The 26,604-nt window shown below is 51.6% G+C and overlaps 1 protein-coding gene across 3 annotated transcripts; it reads right to left on the bottom strand.

The window, feature by feature from the left end:
* Positions 1-5,846: 5,846 nt before the first annotated feature.
* On the bottom strand, positions 5,847-26,394 carry MEOX1 (mesenchyme homeobox 1). Of its 3 annotated transcripts, XM_006738799.3 has the most exons (3): positions 25,055-26,000; positions 8,772-8,944; positions 5,847-7,498 (listed from the first exon to the last, which is right to left on the bottom strand). In XM_006738799.3, the coding sequence occupies exons 1-3, from the start codon at positions 25,521-25,523 to the stop codon at positions 7,376-7,378; spliced, it is 765 nt and encodes a 254-aa protein (XP_006738862.1). In that variant the 5' UTR covers positions 25,524-26,000; the 3' UTR covers positions 5,847-7,375. The 3 variants fall into 3 exon arrangements, with proteins under 3 accessions (XP_006738862.1, XP_006738863.1, XP_081661033.1); XM_006738800.3 differs by lacking the exon at positions 8,772-8,944 and having other exon boundaries at positions 25,055-26,113; XM_081804907.1 differs by lacking the exons at positions 5,847-7,498; positions 8,772-8,944 and adding an exon at positions 8,952-16,503 and having other exon boundaries at positions 25,055-26,394.
* Positions 26,395-26,604: the final 210 nt, after the last annotated feature.

Here is a 26,604-nt window from a genome sequence, read left to right as displayed (position 1 = left end):
CTCTGAGAGGGTAAATGGCTTGCTTAAAGTCACACAGCAAACAAGTAGGAGAGCAGATGCTAAGACGTAGGACTCCTCTCTACTTTGTGCTTTGTTGTCACTGGGTTGCAGTCTTCCTGTAGAAGGAGAAGAAAACTCTGTCTAGAACGTAGGGTGTGTGTGTGTGTGTGTGTGTGTGTGTGAGAGAGAGAGAGAGAGAGACAAGAAACAGAGAGAGGGAGAGAACTTTACCCTGCTGAGGGCCACTTTGAACCAGGCCCTGTGCTAGGCTCTCTGCAGACTGGGCCCCATTGTCCTGGGGACAGGCTGCCTCTGTGTCCACTCACCATGCCCAGGACTTCACACATAATTGGCACTCAAGAAATATTTTCATGGAATGAATGAATGAATGAAGCCAATCCTCCCATCAACCGGTGAGCAAAACACGATCTCTACTTCATAGAAACATTTTTTCAGCAGATGTTTTCAAGCACAAGTTCAGTAGGCCCCTGGGATGAGAAAACTAGGCTCAGAGAAGTTAAGCGACTTGATGAAAGCCACACAGCCAGGCCGTGACAGGGCCCAAGTGGGAGCTTCTGTGTGTCAGTCTCTGAAGCCCGGGGGGGTGGGGGGTGGGGGAGCAGAGCTGGGAAGGTGGTCAGGAGGAAGGGATCCCTCCCCCAGCAATGCAGAGAGCAGTACAGGAAAGCAATGTGAAGGGAGCAAGGTCCCAGAGGCAGGCGGCCCGCGCAGACCCAGGCTGCTCTCTAGCCAGGTGTGCTGGGTGCTTTAGACAGGATTTGTGTTCCTGGAAAACTGGTTTTAAATCACTTTTAAAAACATAAATAAAACCCATCCTTTACAGGCACTGGGGAAGCCTGCAGCTCGACGGAAGTTTGCAGCACGTTTTCTTCTATGCCACGAGGGATTCTGTAGAGACTTTTGAGTTTGCCCTACTGGATTTTCTCCAAGCGTGGTCAATCTGCGGGATGGTGGAGAAATCCCACAGAGGGGCTCTGGCCCAGCTGAGCACAGCTCTTCACGGGGGCCCGCAGACCCAGCTGAACCTGCTCCCTTCCCAATAACACTGGAGTTAAGCCCAGCCATGGGCCCCAGGTCCAGGGACAGGCTGGAGTTCGGAGCCAGCAACTCCGGTTAGGAAATTCATAAAGAAAGAGAAGCTCTTGCAGCCAGGCCCACGGTGAGAGACGAGTTAGGTCATGTCTCTTTCTGTTCAATCGGATATTAGTCCCGACCCTGATGTCACCTTCAAGCTATTAAACATCACCCTCAGAAATGAGCGTGAATTGCTCACAAGGCTCTTATCAGGCATGCCTCTCAGCTTGCTGTGGTCAGGGGCCAGGCAGTGATGCGGCTTCTTTGCCAATTGCAGGTCAAAGGGGAGAAGTTCGTTTAGACTTCAGACAGGACTCTGGGCTGGGAGTGGGGGAGAGAGTGACAGAGAATCTCGGTCCCTTGGCCAGAATCAGAGATCGTTCCCTTGGGCCGCAGAAACAGGGTAGGTGGCCAGTGTCCCTCTTTTGGGGCGTGGCATGCCGGACCTGGTGGGCGCAAAAGACCTGGACTGCATCAAGCCAGCCCGTCTAACCCGCTTCTGGACCACAGCTTCCCCTACGTCATGGGCCGTGTGGCCAGCAATGGGCACTCATGAGCTGAGAAGCCAGGCTATGCCTCTAGTTGAAAAATTCCCTCTTCCATCCATCCGTCTATGCATCCATGCGCTCACTTGTCCATCCAAGCAGTGACCGTCTATTGAGCATATATTATGAGTTGGGCATCATGCTAGCAGCTGGAAGTAAAACGGTCAGAGAAACACATCCCCTTTTCCTCCCTCCGGCTTGGAGATCAGACCACAAATGTATATGCACAGAGCAAAGACAAGAATTATAAATTGTGGCAATAGCCATCAAGGAAGAAACACAGGTGAGAAGACAGAGATTAAAGGGTAGTAGTGGTCCGGGGATGACGTGGCAGTAGAGAAGGGTGTCAAGATATTTTTGAAGGTGTCCGGGGTTTACAGCAAAGGGGACAGAGAGGGTGCAACCAGTGAGGGAAGGACCACGGGGACAGCCCAGAGCTGGAGACGAAGCGATTGGCAATTGCTGCGTTGATAATTAGAAGGGATTACCTGGCACAGGGGCCTCTGCCTGGCTGGAGAATATATAGCTTTCAAGGGAAGGAAAGAGAGCCACCCACCATGAGCTCTCCTGGTTACCGGAAGTGTGGTGCTTTCGGGGTACAGATAGGAAAGCGCGGATCCCTACCTGACACTCGTTCTTTTCTTTGCATAGAGGAGCCATCAGAAATGCTTGCATCCCGGGGTGCCTGGGTGGCTCAGTCGTTAAGCGGTCTGCCTTCGGCTCAGGTCATGATCCCAGGGTCCTGGGATCGAGCCCCGTATTGGGCTCCCTGTTCCGCGGGAAGCCTGCTTCTCCCTCTCCCACTCTCTTGCTTGTGTTCCTGCTCTAGCTATCTCTCTCTGTGAAATAAATAAATAAAATCTTAAAAAAAAAAAAAAAAAAAGAAATGCAGGCATCCCTCCCAAGCCCCCCGGCCCAGGCAGATGCCTTTCTGAAGCCCTGAGCCCCACCGAGGCCCTTTCCCGGGGCAGTGGATCCCCTACTTGCTTCATTTTCTCTCTGCCTCTCTCTGCAGGGCAGCTAAACACTTGCTTGTCCTTGATGCTCTCTCAAGGATGAAGAAACCCATTCCCGAGAAGTTACTGTACGGGAATTCTTGCTGTTTGGATTCCTACCAAGCCATCATCTCTGTCACAGTCACTGGTTCACACTGGAGAGTCGCCAGTGGGTGGCCTTGCTTCTCTTGTCCAGCTTTGTACCCGAGACAAAGCAGAGGACTTTTACTCACTTGAGGAGCGGCCGGTCCCAGCTACTGTTCGCTGGTCAATCAAATGGCAAAGCTGAAGTGTGGGAGGAGCGCAGGGAGTGTTCCAAAGAAACCAGAAAACCCTTGATTGATGTGTGCGTGCACCTCTAATTTCTCCATGAGACTCTCCTCAACAGACTTCTTAACTGTGTTCATTGGGGAGATTTAAATTCTCACATGGAAAGAGACTTTTTTTTCCTATTGATTTTAGAAATCAATGTAAATGTTGCTCCTGATGTTGAAAATTAGTAGGGCCATGTATATACATTAAAATGTGCTCTGTGTTCCTTTCTGGTAGTCCCTTTAAGTGTTCCTAGATGCCTAAGTCCTTGGGAAGGGAATGAACAAGGAATAAAGGAGAGAAATCACACGTGGGGCGAGTGTGTATATACAGAAGGGTGAGTGGTTTGCTGTTGCTGGAGCACAGAGTTTGTGGCAGGGGTGATGGGACGAGGTGGTAGAGGCAGGAAGGGGCCAGGGCATGAGAACCTTGGATGCCTGTGAAGAGTTTTGAACTTTATTTTGTCGATGATGGGACGCCCTTGATAGATTTTAAATCTGGGGTGACAAAGTTGGATTGTGTGTGTGTGTGTGTGTGTGTGTGTGTGTGTGTGTGTGATTATTCTACAGATGGACTTTGAGGAGTCTCAGATCAGAAGGAGGGAGCACTACTGGAAGCTTTCATTCAAGTGAAAGATGTTGACAGCCTGGACAAAGGCAATGGTGGTGGGCAGACAAAGAACACAGTGGGAATGAGGAATACCTACACAGGAAGTGAAATGAGCAAGACCCAGTAATTGATCAGCTCTGCGAAGCAAAGCGGTATCAGCAACGTGTCCTAGGTCTCCAGTATGTGTGAATGGGTAGGTTGTGGTGTCACCAACTAAAATGGAGGCTTCAGAATACAGAATATGGAGTTCAGAATATCGGGGTAATGGAGATTTTCCCTTAAATATTTTGAGTTTGAGATGTCTGTAGTCACCCAGGTGGTATGAGCAGTAGGGAGTGGAATATGGAAACTTAAGCTCTCAGATCCCGGTAGGGGAGTGTTGGCCTGGTGCCAGAATGCCTGGATTCAAATCCTAGCTTTATCACTGGTGGTCAGAGTTCACAAGGTGGTGCGGAAGTAACAAATGATCCTCATATCTAATGGCTTACAACAAACATTTCTGTCCCCACTGACATATATGAAGGTTTGGCCTTGACTTTGTTCCACGTCTTACTCATTCTGGGTCCCGGGCTCATGGTGGAATCCCCATTCCAAGCTTGTGCAGAGGGAAAAGAGCAATGGCAGGGACACAAGGACTCTAAAACTTCCGCTAGCCCGGGTGCCTGGCTCTTCTGTTCACATTCTATTGGCCAAAGCCAACCACACGGACAAGCCTGGGGTCAACGAAGTGGGGAAGTACACTCCTCCCATGGGAGGTACAGCATATGGCAATGATCAGGGAGCCATATTACCTTAGTGGAGAAGGGAGGAAATAATTGGGCCCAATCATATGCTCTACCAAAACCACTAACCAGCTATAAAGCCTTGGTGGTTTACTCAACTTCTCCCTGCTTTGCTCACGTCACCAGTAAAACAGGAATACTCGTACTACCTCTTGGGATGGCTACATAAAGCACTTAGAATAGTGCCCAACACAGTACAGAGTAAACGCTATATAAATGTAGGTGGATGGAAGGGAGGAGGGAAGGGGGAGCTCTTTCTCCATGGGTATAGAGTTTCAGTTTGGGAAGATGAAAAAGTTCTGGAGACGGATAGTGACAACAGTTGTACGACAGTGGGATAGTACTTAACGACACACAACTGTATGTTTAAAAATGGTTAAAATTTTATGTTATGCCTATTTTGCCTCGATAAAAAACTTGTAGGTAGATGGGACCATCTGGGCAGAGCGTGAAGAGTGGGGAAGGCAGTAGGTAGAAGGCAGAAAGCTCGGGAACCAGCAGTGGGGGCAAAAGCAATGGAGACAGAGAAGGAACATTCTGGAAAGACAAGGAAAAGCAGGAGAGGTCAATATCTTCTGAAGCCAGGGGAGTAGAGTTAGGAGGGAGTGTTGGAATGCTTGAGGGTGTCTGTTTTGCTTGTCTTTGAACCTGAACCTTCTCTTTGGCACCTTGATTTTGTGGGTCTGCTTTCCTGTGCTAGCTCCTGTTGATGTCATTTCTGGTCAGTGCCCACGCTGGGCCCAGACTGCCTCAAGGCCGAAACCTGGCCTGGTCTCCTCTCTTGGCTCCCTCCGTCCCCTCTCTGTAGCCAGTTCTATTTTGTCCATGGCTAACATCTTGGTGAGACAAATCTTTTTTAATTAAAAAGACATAGGATTGAGGACATTTCTTCTTGTGGCATTTTTTATTACTATTGATGTATATTGTTTTATCCTGAGACACAAAACCTACAAATTCTGAACTTAAAAATTGGAGGGGGCACCTGGGTGCCTCAGTCACCTGGGGTACCTGAGCGTCTGATTTTTGATTTCGGCTCAGGTCGTGATCTCAGGGTCGTGAGATCGAGCCCCGTGTCAGGCTCTGCCCTCAGCTGGGGGTCTGCTTGAGATTCTCTCTCTTCCTCTCCTTCTGCTCCTCCCCCCGCCCAAGTTAGGGGTGGTTAGTTTATGGCCAAGATTCCTTTATTAACAAAAGAATTCATCTTTTGTTTACAGAACTTCAATGATTTGATAAGCCGTAGGTTAGGGAAACTGACAGCTAACATTTTATAAGGGGGAATGAGGACAATGCAGTTGCAAAGGGAGAGCAGCATAGTTTTTCCAATGATGACGTTTGCACCCCCACATTTTGAAGAACCTAAAAGGGGATACCTTGATCTAAGTGATTTTTTCTCTTTTTTTTCTTTGTTTTTAGACATTGTCCGGCTGATCATCACACGAGCATCAGAGGGTTGCCCACAGAGAGAACACGGTTCTTAGCTCTGCAAAGAAAAAGGCCTGAGAACTATGCTCTTTTATTGATTTTATTTCTCCAAGAGTTTTCTTACTAAGTGAATTAACCTTGCACCGTTAACTTGACGTAATCTTAAGAAAATATATGAAATGTGCTTTAGAAAAAAATGACACGTGCTCTAACCAGCCATCTCATTTGGCAATCATTTTCCAGAGCAGTTGTCCTTTCGGGATGGGGAGGTGGGGTTTTTTTTACATGTGAGTGATTAAATCTACACACAAGAGCTCCAAACTCTTGCTGACCTCCCTCTGCAACACCAGCTGGTGTTGGGAGACAGAGTACTGGGGCCAGCAGGGGTCTCTCTCCAAGGCTTGGGTCACCCCAGGCTGTTTGGCCATCAGTCCTGGAGTGTCACCCCAGAAGATCTGGGCAGTTCCCGTACATAAACTTAGCAGCTCTTCCCGTCATAACAGCAATCGTGGAACACATTGGAAGGGCTCAGATGCATCCCATGGAGAAAGAGGGATTGGTTTTTTGTCGCCATTTGCAGACCGGGTCCCTTGAAAGCACAGGATACTTCTACTGCAGGGTTCCACATTTCTAGGCTGTCACTCACTGGGCCTAGTATGATCTCTTCATCCTCGGGACATGGAAACACTTCCCAGCCCCCAACTCAATAATGTGAGTGTCTGGATAGGTGTTCAATCCCCAAACTGTGGATTTAAAAGGAATAGCTGCTCTGTGGCTCTGGGGCCAGCTCAGCAGTCCCAGCTTTATCCCCGAATCGACTCCGAAGAGGCAGGTGCTGTCCTGGGTCCGTTCTCAGCCACGCAGTCAAGCCAGTTCAAACGGGCCCGTATGGGGACCACCTACACCAGGCTGTTTCTCCGACCGTCTTCCTCCAGCCCGTGTTATAAACTTGCCCATTCAGCCAACAACTTTGGGAGACAAGGACTGGGTTTCTGATTGGCAGCAGCTGAGTTTCTGTCCTCAACGCTCCTCATACTGATTCTCCCTGGGGTTTCGGGACAACTGAAGGCTCCCCAAAGCCTCAGATACAGAACCCAGAAAGGAAGGGTAGTCTAGGGTGTGTGTATGTGTTCTAGTCATTTCCTTCCTTTGGAGCATTTGCTTTCACACGTCACTAGCTGGTCCCAAGACTCCTCACGCAGCGGACCAGGTGGTGTCTGGGCCTGGAGGAGGGCTTGCTGGTGTCGGAGGGAGGGGGTGGCAGGAGGGGCGGGCAGCAGCCGAGAGACCCCGAGCAGCAGTGTGTCTGGGGCTGTTCCCAGATTCGCTTGGGTCCAGTCGGGCTTCTGTATGATTCCATGAGAACTGTGGGAAGTAACGGCCTTGGGGAAGGGTCTGCTAAGACAGAGCAAAACTGGAGAGAACTTTCTGGGAAACTTCAAGGCTCCCAGGGATGCTGAACAGCTTCGTGTTTAAGAGTCATTGCAAGATGTGGAGAGGTTGCCCTGGGTAGGGGGGCGGTGGGAGAAGGTGAAGGTGGGGTTGGGTGAGGACTGGGGTGAGGGTAGCTGGGTAGGGGGCTCAGTCCTCAGTCTTTCTTTCTCCATGGAGAATCTCACTCTGAACTTGGAGAGGCAGCAGAGTCCCCATCCTCAGGGTCCTGCCCATTGGGGGAGATTGGCTGACCCCCTTTCACACGCTTCCACTTCATCCTTCGGTTCTGGAACCACACTTTGACCTGACGGAGGAAGCAAAGGAACCTGGTCATCAAGGGAGGTGCAACTACCTCCCCATATAGATGCTCAAGACAGCAGGTTGCAGTTCCAGGGACCCCAGCTGGAACCTCCGCTTGTCCTGCCCAGCTCCTCCAAAGGCACCAGGAATCGAGACAAAAGGGAGGACACATCAATCTGCCCAGAGACCTCTCTTGTGCCTCCCTGTCTTTGTGTCAGAAAGCCTGCCGGTCTGGGCACAGGGTCTAAAAGTCACTTGGCATTTGGCCCCACCCACTTTCACATGCCCCGCCCCTCCCGTGTCAACACCTCCTCCTTCTAGCTTCTGTTACCCAAGGGTCTGGGAGCAGAGGATCACCAGTCTCATCCTTAGGCACGTTCATAAAACACTTGTCAGTTTAGATAGCTCTGGTCTGCGTATTTTCTCATCTCAGCTGCAGCATTACCCGCAGGGTGGGGTCATGACCCTGGAGACCCAGAGAGGTCAGGAGACGAGTCCCAGAGGTCACAGGGCTAGGAAGTGGTAGAGGCAGGATCTGAATCTTAGTTTTCTAAACCGAGCACTCTGGCAGAGCCCCTCATCAACTGAAAGCTGCTATCAAATACTATTATTATTATAATACTTTACTCCATGTTAGAACGTGGGTGTGGGTGGAATGCTCTGAGGGAAAACCCCAAACAAAAGGGCTAGGAAGTTTTTTTTTAGAGGTGTCCAGGAACCACCTGGGGAGCTTACTAGAAATGCAGACTCCCAGTCCCACTTATTGTTACTGCAAAGTCACTCTCCAGAGTTATGGAAACTGCATTTTTTTTTTGAGTTTTAAATATTAGTTTTGAAGTAATCTCTACACCCAACATGGGGCTTGAACTCATGACCCCAAGATCAAGAGTCGTCTGCTCCACTGACTGAGCCAGCCAGGCGCCCCTTTGAATCTGCATTTTAAACAAGGGCTGAGGTGATTCCAGTGCACACTCAAGTTTGGGAATAACCAGATCAGAGGTTCCAACCCTGGCTGCACGTGAGAACCACCTAGGGAACCTTTGAAAAGATGCTGATGTCTGGACTCTATCCCAGACCAATGAAAACAATCTCTAAAGCCAGACATCGGTGTTATTAAACTCTCTGCCGGTGATTCAGGTAGAGCCTTGAGAACCACTGGACTGGGCAGAGGGAGAAGAGAAAGGAGAAGGTTCAGGGAGGAGTGGTGGGAAGGTTGGGGGATGAGAGAGCAGAGGAAAGGAGGGATGGCCAGAGGAGGAGGGCCCCCTGGACCGCACCTGCCGCTCGGAGAGGTCCAGGTTCACGGCAATCTCGTATCTCCGAAGCCGGGTCAGGTAGTTATGGTGCGCAAACTCGGCCTCGAGCTCCCGCAGCTGCTCCTTGGTGAAGGCTGTCCTCTCCTTGCGAGCCTTGCTGCCGCCCTCGGGCTTCCCTCGGCTCTCCTGGTTGTCTGGGGAGAAAGCATCCCAAACGGGAACATGTGAGCCACAGAGATTCCCTTTCTTTTGTCCTTAAGAGTCAGGGCAGCCTTCCCTTGTCTCTCTTGTTTTTATTTTTTATTTTATTTTATATTAAAGATTCTATTTATTTATCTGAGAGAGCTCGCGCATGAGCATGAGCAGAGGGGAGGGGCAGAGGGAGAAGCAGACTCCCCACCAAGCAGGGAGCCCGATGCGGAACTCGATCCCAGGACCCTGGGATCATGACATGAGCCGAAGGCAGATGCTCAACCAACTGAACCACCCAGGCACCCCTGTTTCTCTTGTTTTTTAAAGGATATTGAGAAAGAACCCACATTGTCCCTTTATCATTCCTTCTAGTGCTTTAACCCCCTGAGAACTGGGAAGTCTTCTGGCTCCCAACCTCAGGTGCATCCACCACACCCCCCACCCCAAACTTTTTTTTTTTTAAGATTTTATTTATTTATTTGAGAGAGAGAGAGCGAGCATGAGCGGGGTGAGGGGAAGAGGGAGAAGCAGACTCCCTGCTGAGCAGGGAGCCTGATGCGGGGCTCGATCCCGGGACTCAATCCCGGAACTCGATCCCGGAACTCCTGGATCGTGACTCCAGCCCAAGGCAGGCGCTTAAGGGCTGAGCCACCCAGGCGCCCCTACCCCAAACTTTTTTTATCCCCAAAGCACGAGAAGCTGCTCTTGGCTGTTTAATGATTTCTACTATCCAACCTCCACCCCCCCCACCCCCCGTTTGACATTAGTAATGGCTATAAGTTTGTGGGGCAAAGGTTCTAAAACTGAGGCTCTCTGTCCTCAGAGACATCACCATCACCTGAGAACTGTCAGAAGTGCATATCCTGGGGCCTCATCCCAGACCTACTGAATCAGACACTCTGGGGGTGGGGCCCAGCAATAAGTCTTCAAGGTGATTGTGACACACGGTCAAGTTTACAAACCCCCGCTCTAAGACCTCACTTCTCAGAGGGTACCACGGCCAAGCAGCAGGGCCCGGAAGTTGGTCAGACTTGCAGGATCTCGGGCCCTACCCATGACCTGCTGAATCAGAATCACATTTTAGCCAGATCCCCAGGGGAGTTGTGCGCACATGTAAACTGAGAAGTGCTGCCTTAAGCTTCTTTCCCACTTTGATACCGGGAGGGGCCAAGTCTGGAAAGTTCTGGGCTCTGCGTTAGAGACAGCAGGAGCTCCATCATAACGGCTAACAGGGGTGCGGGGAGCAAACACCTTACATGTATCAGCCACTTAATCCTCCCAGTAACTCAGCCAGGTGAGTTCTTGTATTAGCCCCACACTGTATAGACCAGAAAACTAAACCCAGAGACGTTTAAGCAAGTTGTTCAAGTTCATCTAGTTGGTCCAGCCAGTGACTGGCTGAGGCAGAAATCAAACCCAGGCAGTTTGACTCACATGCTGTTCAAGTAAAATCCACGTAGGAAGGGGTTACAAACTGTAGAGTGCTGTACAAAGGACAGGGACTATATGTTATCCCCCCGAGCAAGCTGAGGGGCGGCTCTACCTTCACTTCAGTGGTGGAGCTGGGTGGGGAGGCGGCCCGAAGGAGACCAAGACACCCACACAATTAACAATGCGGGCCACGTGTTCGGTGAATGGCTACAGGAACCATTTTTCTTGCAGGGCTCTAAAATTTGGAAGTCTTTCATTTCACTGTCCTTTTACAGACCTGGAGGCCCCGTGGCTCAGAGTTAGGTGCTTTATTGAAAGCGGTGTGCCCACCCTGTGCCCCCTTAGGGACCTCATCTGTGCCAGGGTGTGTGTTGGGGGGGAGTCCTTGTTTTGGGGGGAGTCCCTGTTGTCGGGGGCTGGCCCGGGGGTGGGGGCTTTTTGATGGGTTGGTAGAGGGCAGGGAAGACCCCCCCACAAAGCAGCCAGCCACACTGCAGTGCGGGTGGGGAGGTGGAGACCCCTCGTCAGCCCCAGTCCAGTCGGGAACCGCAGCCCCCTGGTTCCCTTCTCTGCAGTTCCTTCTCCTGCTTTCCATTCAGTCCCTTGTGTTTCAGTTTCCAGGCCCTCCATCCCCGCCACCCAGGAGCCGGGCGCGGAGCCGGGGTGGCGGCTCGGTGGAGGGCGCATAGTAAAGCAATCGGGGCGCCCCTGTGGGAACCGAGAAGGCAGAGGGGCGCCGTCCCCCCCCCGGGGGCTCCCCAGTGCCCTGCTGCCGGGGTCGGGGTTGGCCGCCCGCGGGGCGCGCCTGGGGGCAGGAAGGTGGCGCGTCCCACGGGCTTGGGGGAAGGCTGGCCTAGACCCCTCCAGCGGGAGCGGGAGCGTGGGCTGGAGGGAAGGACGCGCAGCCCCAGGCCGGGGATCCCCAGGAGTGAGCCGGCCTTGGCTGCCGCCGGCCGGGGAAGGAAGGTCAGCCTTCCCAGAGCACATCCCGGCCGGCAGAGACCCGGCTCATTTCCCACCCACTCCTGTCCCAGGGCTCAGGGGGGTTCCCAGCCCTTCCCTTTCACGACTGAGGGGGTGTAAAACCAAGATGACTCGTGTCAGGGTTTGAGGCCTCCATCTCCTCGCTGGGGGCCTTTGAGGAAGTCACTTAACCTCTCTGGGCTTCAGTCGCCTCATCAAGAAATTGGGGACAATAAAGCACCTACCTCCCAGGGTTACTGGGAAGCCTGGACCAGCTCTTGTGTGGGGAAAATGCTTTTAAAACTTTAAAGTGCTTAAACAAAAACATATTCTTCCAATTCTTCCACTCTGAGAGATGCCATCTGAGGGGCTGGGAGAGTACCAGCTGTGGTTTCTTGAAGGCTTCTATGTTCTCAGATCCATTTCATCCTTTCCACCAAACACCCCCAGGAGAAGGTACTATTATTGTCCCCTTTAGCATCGTCCTGTGGAGTTGTGTGATAATTTAATAGCGCTCTCTTTCTCCCCCCAGGGATGAAACTGCTTTTTCTCACTTGTTACTGTACCTGGTACAGTACTTGCTAAACATTTGCTAGATCCTACTCGGTATACAGAGGAGGAAGCAGCCTCAGAAAGGCCCAGGAACTTGCCTGGTGTGTCCAGCAGTTTGGGGGGGGGCGGGGTGCAGAACTGAGATTGGGACCCAGATTCATCTGACTAGAGGTGCAGTGGTCAATGCTGGCCTCAGTTTCTCATCTGCATCTGCAGGCTCAGGGCTGGACCTGGAGTCTCCACACCCAGTGCTCCTGGAGGCCCTGTCCTGGGTTGATGCCCTCACCCACACTCCCCTTCTCCCAGGCCTGCTTAGGTGCACACGGGTGCCTATGAAATCCCGGAAAACAGCCCACTCTCTCCAGTCCTGCACGTTAGCCTCCCAAGAGAGATGAGGGGAGGTAGGGAGAGGACCCCTTTGAGCTGATCTTGGACTGGTTACTGGGCCCCTCCCTGCCCACCTCCCCACTCCTCTTACTGTCCCGAGGTGGGCGCTGGGCCTCAGGGTGGGAAAGAAGAGGAAATGGGACAGAGGAGCTGGGGCTGGGAAGTCAGTGAACCTGGGGCAACACCCGCGAAGGGGGGCGGGTGGGAGAGGGGCACCCAGAGGACAGCTGCTCCTCATCAGCCTCTCAGGGAAGAGGCCTCTCATCACCGTTAGAAATGACAAGAGGGCCTGAAGTATGGGAGGCTAGCTATGACAATCGAAGTGGAAGTTCTGGTTCTCTTTGTTCTGCAACATTGTCATCAACATAGAAAAAGAAGGATGGAGACAAACCAGGAGTCATTTCAGGCTGGGAGCGGGGTGGGGGTTAGTCTGCCCGCTCACATGCACACTACCCTCAGGATAGTTTGATCCCAGGAGAGTACACCTTCGTTGAGGTGCCTGCCTCCTACTCTGGGCCTCAGTTTCCTCATGGGGAGGGGCACGGGACTGGACTGGTGTCAGAGTCCTTTCCCAGTATGCAGCCCTGACATCCTCTTCTCCTCTCCCTACTCTCTCTTCCGTTAAGAACCCCTGGCCTTGAATTTGAGGCCCCTCCGGTTGCAAATATTCTTGTCTGGGCTCCTAGTTCCTCCCTTCCGTCAGATCTGGAGTCTTGCTGGGTGCTCTGTCCCCAGGCCCTCCCCGGCCTTCCCAAGGTCCTCAGCTCACAGGTCAGGGCTCTGCCAGGGAGTTTCTGTCTCCTGCTGATGTGCAAAGCTCCCCGCCCCGAGCTGAATGGAGGAGATGTGTCTGAGGAGCCCTTGGAGAATCCGGGCCTGGGCAGGCTCCAAGAAAGAGCTCTCTGACCTTGGGCAAGTGTCTCAAGTTCTCTGAACTTCAGTTTCTTCCTTTGCAAAACAAGAACAGCTCCAGGCACCATGCTCGGAAGGCTGCCGAGAAGGTAAAATGCCGCGGGTCACGCGTGTTAACCCCGAGCACCGTGGCGCTACTTCTCTGCGTCTCTGCTTGGGTCTGTGTCTGATCACTGTTATGTCAGCCTTCCAGCGGAGGCGTGGTTCCAGGCACAGTCCCTAGCACGGACCAGAGTCCCATCTCAGGCGTCCTGGCCCTGCTTCTCTCTCAGGGGCAGGGGTGCAGAGGGAGGAGGCTGGTGCTCAGCAGGCTGCCTTCCGGGGCTCAGGAGGAGCAGCTCCGTCCTGCCCCAGCCCCCGCGCGGGACCCTCCGAGCCAGAGCCGGCCAGCTGGCCGTGATGGGGCCGTCGTGCCCAGAGCAACGCAAACAGGATGTATGTGTGATTGCGGTCCGCACCGTGAGCTTTTACACCATCCAAGGTAAATTATTTCACAAAAAGCTGTCAGTTTTGGCAGGCCTTCCTAAAGTTAGCAGACAGCTTTATCGGACTGCAAGGAAGTTCAGACAGACTCTGGGGAGCACGCCTTTTTGGAGGCCTGTATCCCTACTCCGCAGTGGTCACAGCGTTTTACATAAATTCCTATCCAAGACCAGATAGAAAGTCACATGCGGTACATTCAAATAACACTTCCGCAGTTGACAATGGATCTCTTTTCCCCAGAGGTAAACGTCTCTGGGGCTTGCATATGTACTACGGAATCATAGAACAGTAGTGCCGGAAGAGGCTTAGAGCTGATCTCTGGGCACCTTTCCATTTTACAGGGGAGCCTAGAGTAGGCGAGAGAGGGCCTCAAGGCAGGGCTGGACCGCAAACCCAGATTTCCGTGACCGGAAGCTATTTTCACACGTTAGGCTGCTTCCTGTTGCGTCCCCTTACGTATACTGTAGGGTAGATAAGGTACACATCAGCCCATGGAACAGAGGAGGAAATGAAGACCCAGGGACTAAAAGGCTTGCTGGAATTCCCCGGGACCACTCCGGGGCTGCCCTGGGAGGGGTGTGGCCAGCATGGAGGCTGTGCTCGCCCCAGGGACGTGTCCGTGTGCAGGTCAGGGGCGGGGTGGGGGGGCATCCCTGGGGCATCATGTCAGCAGGGGAGACCTTGGCAAACCCTCTGAAAACGGTGTCTGGGGCTTCCTGGGCTGTCACAGTGCTGGCCTTTGACATCCTTGTTAGTTCTGATACTTTCAACTTCAGGAGGAGTCAAAGCCCATCAAAATAGATAGGACCCAGATGGAACCAGCCCGAGACCAGTTGGGTATTTGCATCCAGGACCTCCCTGGCTTCCTTTCTCATTGGGTCCCAGTGAGGCCCACCCACCTCAATGTCTGGGCCCTTTGTGTCTCCGGTAGGTGACCGAAGAGACATGGGGAGGGCTCCCAGCCTCTCTGAGGAGCCCAGCAGCGGGGCTGGGGAATTCGAACTATGTTTTCTGGGAGAGAAGCAGATTCTTCTGGAATGGAAACGCCTGGTGCTACAGTAGTCTTTGCTGAGGGACCCCTGTGGGGTGGGGGCAGTGAGGCTATGAGGTACGAGGAAGAGTGGAATGGATGGGCGATGAGATGGGGTGTGGGGGACCGTGGAAGAGGGGAGCAGAGAGGTGAAGGCGAAGGGAGGCAGTGGAAATGAGGGTGGGGAGCTGCAGCAAGCCTCTGAGATGGGTTGGGGGGAGGCATGGGCAGCTGTGGACTTTGTTTGTGTTTATACGTTCCAGATGTCGCCCTCAGCTGTCACCAAAGGAAGTGTGGGCTTTAGGACCAGGCCCCACTGCTCACACTGTTCCTCCACCACTGTGTTCAAGGAAAACAGGGAAAACATGAACTAGAAAAGGCTGGGATGGGGGGCGGGGGAGGAATCCTGGCCACAGGCCAGGGAAGCCCAGCTCAGTGAGCAGAAAGGGCACTGGGGGGAAGGGGTTGCCTCCTGGGGCCTGCAGGGACCTCGAGTCCTGCCGTCAGAAAGAGCTGCTCTGCCTCTGGGCTCATCCCGACCTCCCTGGGCCCAGACGCCCTGACTTGCTCAAGCCAGAGAAAAAGGCGAGTAGGGCAGGACTCCTGAGCCCCTAGCCTGGCCGGCGGTAGGCAGGGCCGAGGCTACCTCTCCACTGACCTTCTTAGAGCCCAACGGCTCTTTGGGCCCTTATTGTCTTAGGTGCTGGTCAGAATTTTGTTGCTTTGGTGGATACTGATTTTCTGCAGAACTTCCAGACTGTATCTGGGTGGGGCCTGGGCGGGCTCGGTCACGGGTTTTGTGCTGATGCCTCTGAGTTCAGACAGTGGCTAAGGGTCTTGATGGGGGCCCCAACCTCTGCCTGACAGGGGGCAGGAGCTCTGACCAGGAGGCAGGAGGCAAGAGGAACGTGGAGTTCCTGTCTCTCCTTCCACACTGGCCACTCTGGCTCCTAAGGCTTCTTCCTCGCTGGGGGTTCTGGGGTTGAGTTGGAACGAGAGGGGCTGCTGCCGCTGTGGCCCCTCAGACCACACCCTGCCCAGCACTGCAGTGACCCTGGACCAGTGAGCCTGCAGACACAGGCCGGCCCAGCTGGTAGCAGGCTTCCGAGGCCCCCTCTGTCCTCGGGTCACTGCTTTGCCAGGCTTTGAGCACAGGCCACCTGGGATGCAGCCAGGATCAGGGAAGATTTTGAAAAGAGGAGGGCTCTTTTGTGGGTTTGGGAACAATGGATTGAGGGGCTACCAAGTGCTGGCTGTGTCTTTACATCTGTGATCCTATCTTGTCCCATAGCAACCCTATGGGGTGGATACCACGATCGTTTTTCAGAGAGTGGTACTCTGAGGTGTGGGACTCACCCGAGCTCACGCAGAACGGAAGCTGTGGATGGGGACTCAGTCTGGGTCTGCCCTGCCAGTGCACTTGACATTAGCCCCTGAACCCCGCCCCCCTGCCCCGCCCCCCTTTACGAGGCTGCAGCCCAGCAAGGAGGGTGGGCATGGATAGGAGATCACCCAGCATGGTACTCAGTGTCCCTCTGCTGACCCAAGTGACACGGACGTTGTCCGTGTATTTCATTATCACCTCCTTTCCTTCTTCCTCTGCCAAACAGCCCACTTCTTTAGATACATTCCTAAAAGTGTCTCTCCCTGGGGCGCCTGGGTGGCTCAGTCCGTTAAGCGGCTGCTTTCGGCTCAGGTCATGATCCTGGGGTCCACATCCGGCTCCCTGCTCGGCGGAGAGCCTGTTTCTCCCTCTCCATCGGCCTGTCACTCTGCCTACTTGTGCTCTCTCTCTGTCTCTCTCTGTCAAATAAATAAATAAAATCTTTAAAATAAATAAATAAATAAAAAATAAAAGTGTCTCTCCCTATAGGTATAAGATAAGCATGCAGGGATCTATTTGTAGCCAGAAACGATGCTTTGAGTGGGAAAGCTGGAGTGGCCAAAGGAACCTTGAGCCAGGAAAACTCTGAGGTCGCGCACCCCTGTGAGATGTTGCTTTTCACTAAAGGTTTTTGACTGGAGCATTGGTGCCACTGCCAAAACCTTGTCCTTGTCCCTGTGCCTCTCGTTTATGGGCTGAATTGCCTCCCCTGTGAATATGTTGAAGTCCTAACCCCCAGGACCTCAGAATGTGACTGTATCTGGAGATAGTATCGCCCAAGGGATGATTAGGTTAAAATGAAGCGCTGGTTAGGGTGGGCCCTGATCCGATCTGACTGGTGTCTTTATAAGGAGAGGAGATTAGGACACATAGGGAGACACCGGGGATGCCCACACACAGAGGAAAGACCGAGTGAGGACATGGCAAGAAGATGACCGTTTGCCAGCCAAGGAGAGAAGCCTACAGAGAAACTAAAACTGGCTGACATCTTGAGCTTTGACTTCTAGTTTCCAGAATTGTGAGAAAATAAATGTCTGTTGTTTAAGCCGCCCAGTCTATGGTATTTTGTTTTGGCAACCCGGGTGGACTAAGACACATCCCCTGCCCACCCCCAGATCCTCATAGCGGGTGCTCACCACTAAGGAGAGGGAGCAAGGCCAGGAGGGGGGTGCTTGGCAAGGCTGATGCTAGTCCACAGGAGACCTCTCTGCAAATTAGAAAAAGGTGCCCTTTCCTCTAGACCGGAAACATAGCCACGTGTCCCTAGGACAGCTGCGCCCTCCAGCTGCCCAGCCACAGCCGCCCCCCTTAACTGTCCTGCCATGGGGTCCACCTCATTGCTCAGCCACAGCAGCCATGGTGGCCCTGGTACTTAGGCGCTGACCTGAGTACCCCATGGGGAATCATGCAGAGTCAGCCCAGCCTCCATATGTGGCTGTTTATGTGTCTTTCTGACCCCAGCACTAGCCCTGACCCGGGCTGGTTTTATGATCGAAGTCGGGCTCTCTGCACACTGTTTCATGAGTGAGACTATAAAAGTCCTGATGCATTTTACAGAAGGATATCACACATGGTGGAAACCCTCAGGCCAGCCAGTGGAGGCCCTCTCAGAAAGAAGGGGAGAAAATGAATGAATGAACACCAGGCTGTAATGGAGACTACTGATCACACAGTGAATGAGCTCCTCCTGGGGTAAATGCTCCAGCAGGCGCGAGGGAGATTACATAGGTGAATCAGATACCATCCTGGCCCTCCAGACACTTCAGTTTTAGGGAGAAAGGCAGTCATATGCTATAACTCTGGATGAAAGGTAAACTCATACCCAATGATGAAAGACTGAAAGCTTTTCCTCTAAGATCAGGAACAAGCAAGGATGCTCATTGTTGCTACTTCTAGTCAACATAATACTGTAGGTCCTAGCCAGAGCAGTCAGGTGAAAAAATAAAAAATAAAATAAAGTAAATAAAAGGCATCTAAATTGGAAAGGAAGGAGTAAAATGATCTCTGTTTGCAAATGACATGGTCCTGTATATGGAAACCCCCGAAGATTCCACAAAAATACCTCTCGGAGCTAATGAATGAATTCAGCAAAATTGCAGTATAGAACATCAACACACAAAGATCAGTGGCGTTTCTATCCATGAACAATGAACAATCTGAAAGGGAAATTACGGAAATAATTTACATTGACAATGGCATCAAAAAGAAAAAAAAAAGCCCACTTAGGAATAAACTTAACTAAGGAGGTAAAAGATGTATACACTAAAAACTCCAAAACATTTTGAAAGAAATGAAAGACGACACAACACAATGGGAAGACATCCTATGTTTCTAGATTAGAAGACTTAGTATTGTTAAAATGTCCTTATGACTCAAAGTGATCTACAGATTCAGTGCAATTCCTATCAAAATCCCAATGGCATTTTTTGCAAAAATAGAAAAAATCTCAGAGGACCCTGTGCAGCCAAAACAATCCCGAGAAAGAGAAACAAAGGTGGAGGCCTCACACTTTCTGATTTTAAAACATATTACAAAGCTGCAATAATCACAACCGTATGGCATTGGCATAAAGTCAGACATAGAGAACGATGGAACAGAATACTTATGAAGTAAACCCTCACATATATGGTCAAAGGATTTTCAACAAAGGTGCTAAGGCTACACAGGGGGGAAAGGACAACCTTCAATAAATGATGTGGGGAAAACTGGATATCTACATGCAAATGAATAAAGCTGGACCCTCACCTTACAGCATATAAAAAAATTAACTCAAAATAGTTTAAAGGGAACCGGGGTGGCTCAGTCGGTTAAGCATCAGACTTGATTTTGGCTCAGATCATTATCTCAGGGTCGTGAGATCGAGCCCCGTATTGGGCTCCACACTGGGCATGGAGTCTGCTTAAGATTCTCTCTCTCCCTCTCCCTCTGCCCCTCCCCCCACCACACACATGCTCTCTCTCTCTAAAAAAATAAATAAACAAAATAGTTTAAAGACTTAAGGGCGCCTGGGTGGCTCAGTTGGTTAAGCGACTGCCTTCGGCTCAGGTCATGATCCTGGAGTCCCGGGATCGAGTCCCGCGTCAGGCTCCCTGCTCAGCAGGGAGTCTGCTTCTCCCTCTGACCCTCCTCCCTCTCATGCTCTCTGTCTCACATTCTCTCTCTCTCAAATAAATAAATAAAATCTTAAAAAAAAAAAAGACTTAAACATAAGATCTAAAACTATAAAACTCCTAGAGGAAAACATGGGGGACAATCTTCATGACATTACGTTTGGCAATGATTTCATGAATATAACACCAGAAGCACAGGCAACAAAAGCAAAAACAGAGAAATGGGACTACATCAAACTTAAAGACATCTATGCAGCAAAGGGACCAACAGCAGAATGCAAAGGCAACCTACAGAGTGGGAGAAAATATTTGCAACCCATATGCTGATAAGGGATTAATATCCAGAATATATAAAGAACTCCTACAAGTCAACAACAAAAGTCAAACAATTCAACTGAAACATGGGCAAAGGACTTGAATAGACATTTCTCCAAAGAATAGCTACAACTGGCCAGCAAGTGTACGCAAAGATGTTCAACATCTCCAAGCCTTAGGGAAATGCAAATCAAAACCATGATGAGATATCATCTCATATGAAAAGAGTAGGGGAGTTTCTCAAAAAATTACAAATAGAATTACTGTAGGATCCAGAAATTCCACTTCTGGGTATATATCCAAAAGAATTCAAAAGCAGAATTGTGAAGAGATATTTGCACACCCATGTTCATTGCAGAATTATTCATAATAGCCCACTTGGAAGCAACCCAAGTGTCTGTCCATCAACAGATGAATGGATAAATAAAATGTGGTCTATGCCAACCATGGAATAATATTCATCCTTAAAAAAGGAAAATCTGTTCTCTGCTACAGCACAGATGAACCTGGAGGATATTATGCTAAGTAAAATAAATCAATCACAGGAAGACAAATATTGCATGATCCCACTTATCTGAAATATCTAAAGTAGTCTAACTTTTTTTAGATCAGTCTTTAATAATACTTGCTATTAAAAGACAAAGTGAGATGGGTTTATCTTTGGCCTAAAGTTACTCCGTGTTCTGTTTAGATTTACTCCTCATCCAATATAATGGTACAGTCCCACATTAGCCCTGCTCTGGCCACCACCCCTGCGAAGCCTGAGGCAGACTGGCAACCTGAAGTAGTCTAATTCTAAGAAACAGAACGTAGATCGCTATTCGTCAGGCCTGGGGGAGCGGGAAAAGGTGAGTTGTCTTCCAATGGATATAGGGTTTCAATTTTTAAGATGAAAAGGTTCTAGAGATCTGTTGCAGGACAATGTGCATAAAGTTAACACTATTGTACTATACGCTTAAAAATGATCACGATTTGGGACACCTGGCTGCCTCAGCCAGAGGAGCACATGACTCTTGACCTCGGGGTCATGAGTTCAAGCCCCATGTGGGGTGTAGAGATTACTTAAATAAATAAAACTTAAAAAAAATTTTTTTAAATGATCATGATGGTAAATTTTGTGTTATGTATTTTTTTATCATAATTTTTATTTACTCGTTTACTTTTTTCAAAGATTTTATTTCTCAATAATGTCTAAACCCAACTTTGGGCTCAAACTCAAGACCCTGAGATCAAGAGTCACACACGACACTGACTGAGCCAGTGAGGCGCCCCTGATCATCATTTTTAAAGAGGAGATTTCAAATACAAGATGTCCCATGGTAAGAAATCTCAGAAGAGGGTGCCTGGGTGGCTCGGTTGGTTAAGCGACTGCCTTCGGCTCAGGTCATGATCCGGGAGTCCCTGGATCGAGTCCCGCATCGGGCTCCCTGCTCGGCAGGGAGTCTGCTTCTCCCTCTGACCCTCTCCCCTCTCATGTGCTCTCTCTCATTCTCTCTCTCTCAAATAAATAAATAAAATCTTAAAAAAAAAAAAAAGAAATCTCAGAAGAACTCCTTTATGAAGTTACGAGCTATCTATTTAGAAAATCAGCACAGGTTCTAGTGGATACTAAAACTTGCAACTTTTTCAACGGCTTTCACCGAAGTGATGCTACGGACAAGAGGAGCCATACATTTAAAAAAAGAGAGGAAAGATTCTTGGAGAGGGTGGCTTTTGAGCTGGATGTTAAAATAAGGACTTCCATAGGCAGAGGAGTGGGGGAAGGAAAGGAAGGGAAAGTGCCTCGGCGAATGGGGTTGGGGGGAGAAAAAAGCGGGGTGTGTTTGTGGGGCAAGTGAACTGGTGTGGCTTGCGGCAGGGAAGGTAGAGGTGGGAAGGCTGGGTGGGGGGCAGGGGGGCGCTATGGGCAGAGAGCAGGTGGGAGAAAGGGGCCGATCTGGGGAGGGTTTATAAACCTCAGGAGACGGACAGAGCGAGTCTGAGGAAGGCAGAGGGAGCACGTGAGAGCACCAGCGAGCAGGGCTGAGCCCAAGCACGGGGGGCTCTCCCTGGCGGGCGATCGGATTCACCTACAGCCAGGCGGATCACTCGCGACCTTCCCTTGAACCCCGCCAGGAAATCACCGCGAAATCCCTCATTCCCATAAATTAAAGACGACCACGGTAGCCAGACAGATGGACAGATCGGGGGCAAGCAACAGTGGCCTCGCAGCTGTCCCTGCCAGCAGGGCTCTTTGACACCCATGGGCCAGGGGCTGAGAGTGTTTGCGGTGAGATAACGTCACACTGGTCTCCTAAATCAGTTCTGTGCTGTGAACCAACAGAAGGTCTCTGAGTGGGAGCCCCTGCTTTCCTCATCATTTACTTGAGCAAATCAGCTCCACTTCCAGTGGGAATGACAGGGGAGGAGCTGGGGCTGGCGGAAGGAGAGGGGAGAATAGAGAACATTCCTCTTGAGACGAACTTTCAGTAACTTTCTGTTGCTGGAGCCTCCTCGGCCAGCCAGTAAGGGACCCTTTCGCCAAGCACACCTCACCCCCCAACCTCTCCAGCAGGTCTCTTGGTTCCAAGCTCCTAACTGACGACAACTGGATTTGAGGACCAACAATAATTGCAAGGAGTTCCCAGGTCTTATACCCCAGATTCAGGAATTTCTGAGTCAGCGTATTTGAAATATTCAACTCCATGGACCACCTCCCCCACCATGTTCTGAAGTCTGGTTCTGGAAATACGGGCCTAATAACACTCACAGCTGCCATTTATTGAACCCACGTGCTGATCTCACGGATCACTGCCTTTAACCTTCACAGTGACTGTAGGGAAGGTACTTTGGTTCCGATCCCATTTTACAGCTGGGAAAATGGAGGCTCCAAGAAATTAAGACGTTTTCCAAAGTCCCACAGCCCAAGGTTGTGGTGCCGACACACCAACCTGCCCGCCTGCCCATGAAGAACTACGGAAAACACATTTCTGATGGATGGCTGGTTAAGCTTCAGAGACAGCTTAGCACGGGCCGGGGTGAGGCATGTGAGGCGCCCACATTGGGCGCAAGATGCAAGTGGTGTCGAACCCCTCAGTCATCAAGAGGAATAATATTTTTAATGCAATGTTTTAAGAAATCACAGTTGATGCAAAAAGTCCAAGATGAGCAAAACGTCAAAAGTTTAAATAGAGACTCCACGCGGTGGCTCGGAATTGGTGGAGTGGGATGGGGGTTCTTTGTGGGTTTGTCTCTTGGATTCCAGATTCCTAGAGTTGGCTGGGGGCCTTGCTCCTCTGCTTTTCCCTTCCTTCAGGCTCTCACCAAGCTAATCTTTCCTGCCTCCTCCCCGTCCGGTTCAATTCCAAAGGAAGGCTCAGGCAACTAGCTGGGACAGAAAGATTCTCATGCTGAACAGAGAGCGGGTCTGGAACCCCAGAGAATGAATGAAACTCAGCCTGCTGTGCCCTGCCTGACTGCCGCCATTGCCGCTGCTCCTGGGGGGACACAGAGGGGGAGCCCAGGGCTGCTCCTGGATAAGAACTACCCGCCCCTCCCCCGCCCCGAAGAGTTGCAGGACATTCAGTGGAGGGAGTCCACGTGCTCTTGGGATGGCCAGCTGCTTGGCACGTGGGCTCGCTCCCTAACGCAGTGCCACAGGCCACCGACCCAAAGGAAAGAAGGCACATGTGGGGCTTGCTGGACCGCAGAATGCTTGCGCCTAAGCCCAGCCCTTGGCCTGTGCCTTCCAGTGCCTCAGCTCCCAGGTCCCCGGAAAGTGGCTGGATGCGGCCGAGGGAGGTGCGGGCAGAGATGGAGGAGCTACGGGGGCAGGCGGCCCCGGCAGGGAGAGCTCTTCAGCCAGGCGCAGAGCCAAGTCGCTGAGAGCCCCTTGGCGAGGAGAAGCAGAAAGTGCCCCATCTCAGCACATCTCCAGCCGGGGCTAGGAAGAGTTGAGGATTTAACCAGCCGGGGACTTAAAGGGCCCTCCTATTAGGCTGTGGCCATCCATTGTGAGCACGGGGAGGGGCTTCTTTAAGCGTGGAGACCAAATACTTCAAAATGAGGATTATGCTTGAAATCTGCTGAAGGGTGTGGGATTTGGGGTCTGAGGTCCAGGGTTTGAGCTTGATCCCGGGGTTACCAAGTGTCCTGATTGGCCCTGGGGCCGAGGGGTTTCCTGGGACGCTGGACTTTCAACGCTAAACCCAGAAAAGTCCTGGGCCAATCCAGATGAGGGGGGCGCTCTCTGTACCCCATTCTGGCAGGGTCCTCCTCAAACTCTCTGTCTCTCCTTTTCCACACGTACAGCACAGAGATACTGGTAAGACCCGCTGTGCTTACTTCACACACTGGTGGGACCCCAAAGAGCTAACGTGTGTTTCCTGCAGCACCTTGAACCCCTCTCTGGTCATAGCACATCCACTGTCAGACAGGCGTCTGCAGGCCTCTCCTCCCTCTCAGTCTGAGCCCTCTGGGGGTGAGACCTCCATATTCATCTCTGAACCCCCCCAGGCCTTGGCCAGTGCTCCGCAAAGAGAAGATGCTCGGGAAAGCTGTGCTACATGGAAAGTGCTCTGCAAAATCAAAGCACAGAGTGTTCTCGTTGGTTGGTTGACACTCTCGTTTTCTGCCCGCCCCTGGTTAGCCCTGGGAGAAAAGTCCTCTATGGGTTCAGGAGGACACGGGCGGCAAGGTGGGGACAGGGAACCAGACAGAAGGTGAATGGGCAGCACGAGAAGCCAGGAGGGCCCCATGGAGAGAGGGGGAAACCAGTCCCCACCACAGGGAGGAGATGGACAGGAGCTGGGATCTTAATAAGCAGGCCACTCCATCTTCTGGCCTCTGGGTCTCCCTGGCTGCCTGCCCCCCTGACTTTCCCAAGGCTGGTGATCCCTCAGGAGGACCCGTGGGTGGGGGGGAGGGAATGCCTTCCCTGGGGTCGCCCAGACCTTAGTACCCTGAGCTGCCCTCTTGGCTCAGACACGGGCAGAATGATAGACACCTTGAGGGCCAAATCTCTGCAATCCATCTCCTCCTCGCCCCTTGCCCCTCCACATCCCAGCCGTCTGCTTCTCTGCCTCTAGGATCCTAGAGACAGAGGGTCCTGGCTCTGCTTGATGCCCCGGGGTCCCAGCCTCCGTCCTAGCCCTCCAAGCTCCCATCTCAGCTGACTCCCCTGGTGAGCAAACCCTTTGGCTCCGGGACCATTTGGAGCCTGCTGGGGCTCGGTGGGGAGAAGCATGACCCGGAGGCAGCCCCGATTCAGGAAAGCCCCTCTCCAGCCCTTGCCAGCCCGCACCGAGCCTCCATCCCATGTATCCTCCCAATCTCTGTGGATCTTATTTCATTCAGTTGCGGGCATAACCTTCCTGGGGTCCAGGAGTGCTGGGGGCACAGATACAGCCCCCATGACCAGAGAATCCTAGAACTCTGAGTAGAAGAAACTCCAAAGGCAAACCCCAAAGGTAGATTAGATAATATTGTTTGCAATTCATGGTCAGCTCGACTCAGAGAGGGCAAGTGACCTAGCAAAGGAACGCTCAGCTGCTCCTCGGTCACATACCTGGACTCTCCTTTCTCCGTCTGGTTGACTTCTTCTCTGTCTCATGAGCAGTGCTCCCGAGGACCTCGTAATCCTCACCTGGGCCTCCCGTGGTGTCCACCAGGCCCGGGCTGCTGGCCCCCATCTCCCCAGAGCCCCGAGCTGGGCCCGGGTTGAGCCTGCGCTGGGCCTCGGAGACGGGGAAGTTCCAGTCGGGGGGCTGTGGGAAAGCGGGGTGCTGCTCAGTGAAGAGGCGCTCCTCCCGGGGAAGGCTGTGTGGGGTGGCTGCCAGGCAGGAGGCCGAGAAGTCGGGGTATGCTGCTGCTGCTGTCGCCGGGAAGTCTGGTTTCTGGTGGAAGGAGAACGGTGTTGGCGGGTAGTGGGGCAGCCCTGAACCCCCAGTGCCTTCAGCGTGGGGATTTCGAAGGCAGCCCCAGCCCGGGGCCGGGGGGTGAGGGCTCCTCATGCAGCTGCTGGCCACCGGATCCATCTGCCGTCTCCTGCTGCGCGCGCCTCAGTCTTTTCAAAGTTTGGATTCTTACACTTTGTTTATATTCAGATTTTTTTAAAATGCAAAAAAAAAAAAAAAGGTAAATAAATAAATAAATAAGAGGGGGAAATGTTCAGCAGAAAATTCACCCCAGGAACCAAAACAAAAACCAAAACTAAAGTCTCCTTCAAGTACGCACACGTGTGGCCAGCTGCACGGATGTACGTGCACACACCTATGTCAGACTTCACTCCTGGCTTCCTGCCTGTCCCCCCGCCCCCGACACACCAGCCTGCCTATTGGGGTCCCCTGGACGTGTATTTGTCGCCGATGACACTAGACATTTTCACTGTCGCCGCCCAGACGCGCCAGCTGACGAGAGCTTGTGTTGGAGCCCGCGGCGAATGCCTGCAGAGGGCTGGCCCGGGGCTGTGAGACACACTTTTAAATCCTGCGGTGGGGAGAGAGTGACAAATTTCTGAAGTGAAACGTGAGAGAGGAGAGGGAGGGGTTAACCAGCACACACACGGTCCCCTCCAACCAAAACCCGAGCAGGCAACTATTAATCATCAGAAACCTTATATGCACATCTAATGGGATTTGCAGATGGAGACTTTTAAAGAAACATGGTCTGTATTTCTTTTTTTTTAATTTTAAGGAGAGAGAGCAGTGCACACACACCACTTCTTTAATGTGCCTCCTGTACGCTATGAAGTTATTTTATTGCACTGTTAACAAAATTCCCCAAGTCTTGGATTTGGAAAAAGCCTTAAGTCAGATCCAGGATCCGTCAAGTGCCAAATTCCAGGGAGTGAAGCGGGGAATAAGTGCAAGAGACAAGTTTGCTGATTGCATTTGATTTAAAGGCCCTTCTACTGCTGCTTGCAAAGAGGAAGGTGGATTAAAAGAAATCTTTTTTTTTTTTTTGCAAGTCTCAGCGGCCCACTAGGGTCTGTAGCATAAAGAAAGACACACTCCAGAAAAAAATTATTTCTCTCCACCCAAAGCGACATTCTCACTTTCTCAGTAACTTAAAAAAACAATCAGATTCTTCCTTCCGTTCTTTAACCCCGACTTACAT

The sequence above is a fragment of the Leptonychotes weddellii genome, chromosome 15 (genome assembly GCF_054177405.1).
Source record: "Leptonychotes weddellii isolate Sample4059 chromosome 15, ASM5417740v2, whole genome shotgun sequence".
NCBI lineage: Eukaryota > Metazoa > Chordata > Mammalia > Carnivora > Phocidae > Leptonychotes > Leptonychotes weddellii.
This window is presented reverse-complemented; position numbering and strand designations above follow the sequence as displayed.

Bases quoted from the DNA above. Each gene is read 5' to 3' on its own strand.
- MEOX1 (XM_081804907.1), bottom strand. From the start codon at position 25,523: ATGGATCCGGTGGCCAGCAGCTGCATGAGGAGCCCTCACCCCCCGGCC. The intron at 16,504-25,054 runs GTATGTGACCGA...TTTATTTGACAG, and splicing joins ACGGAGAAAGGAGAGTCCAG to AGAGAGACAGAGAGAGAGCA.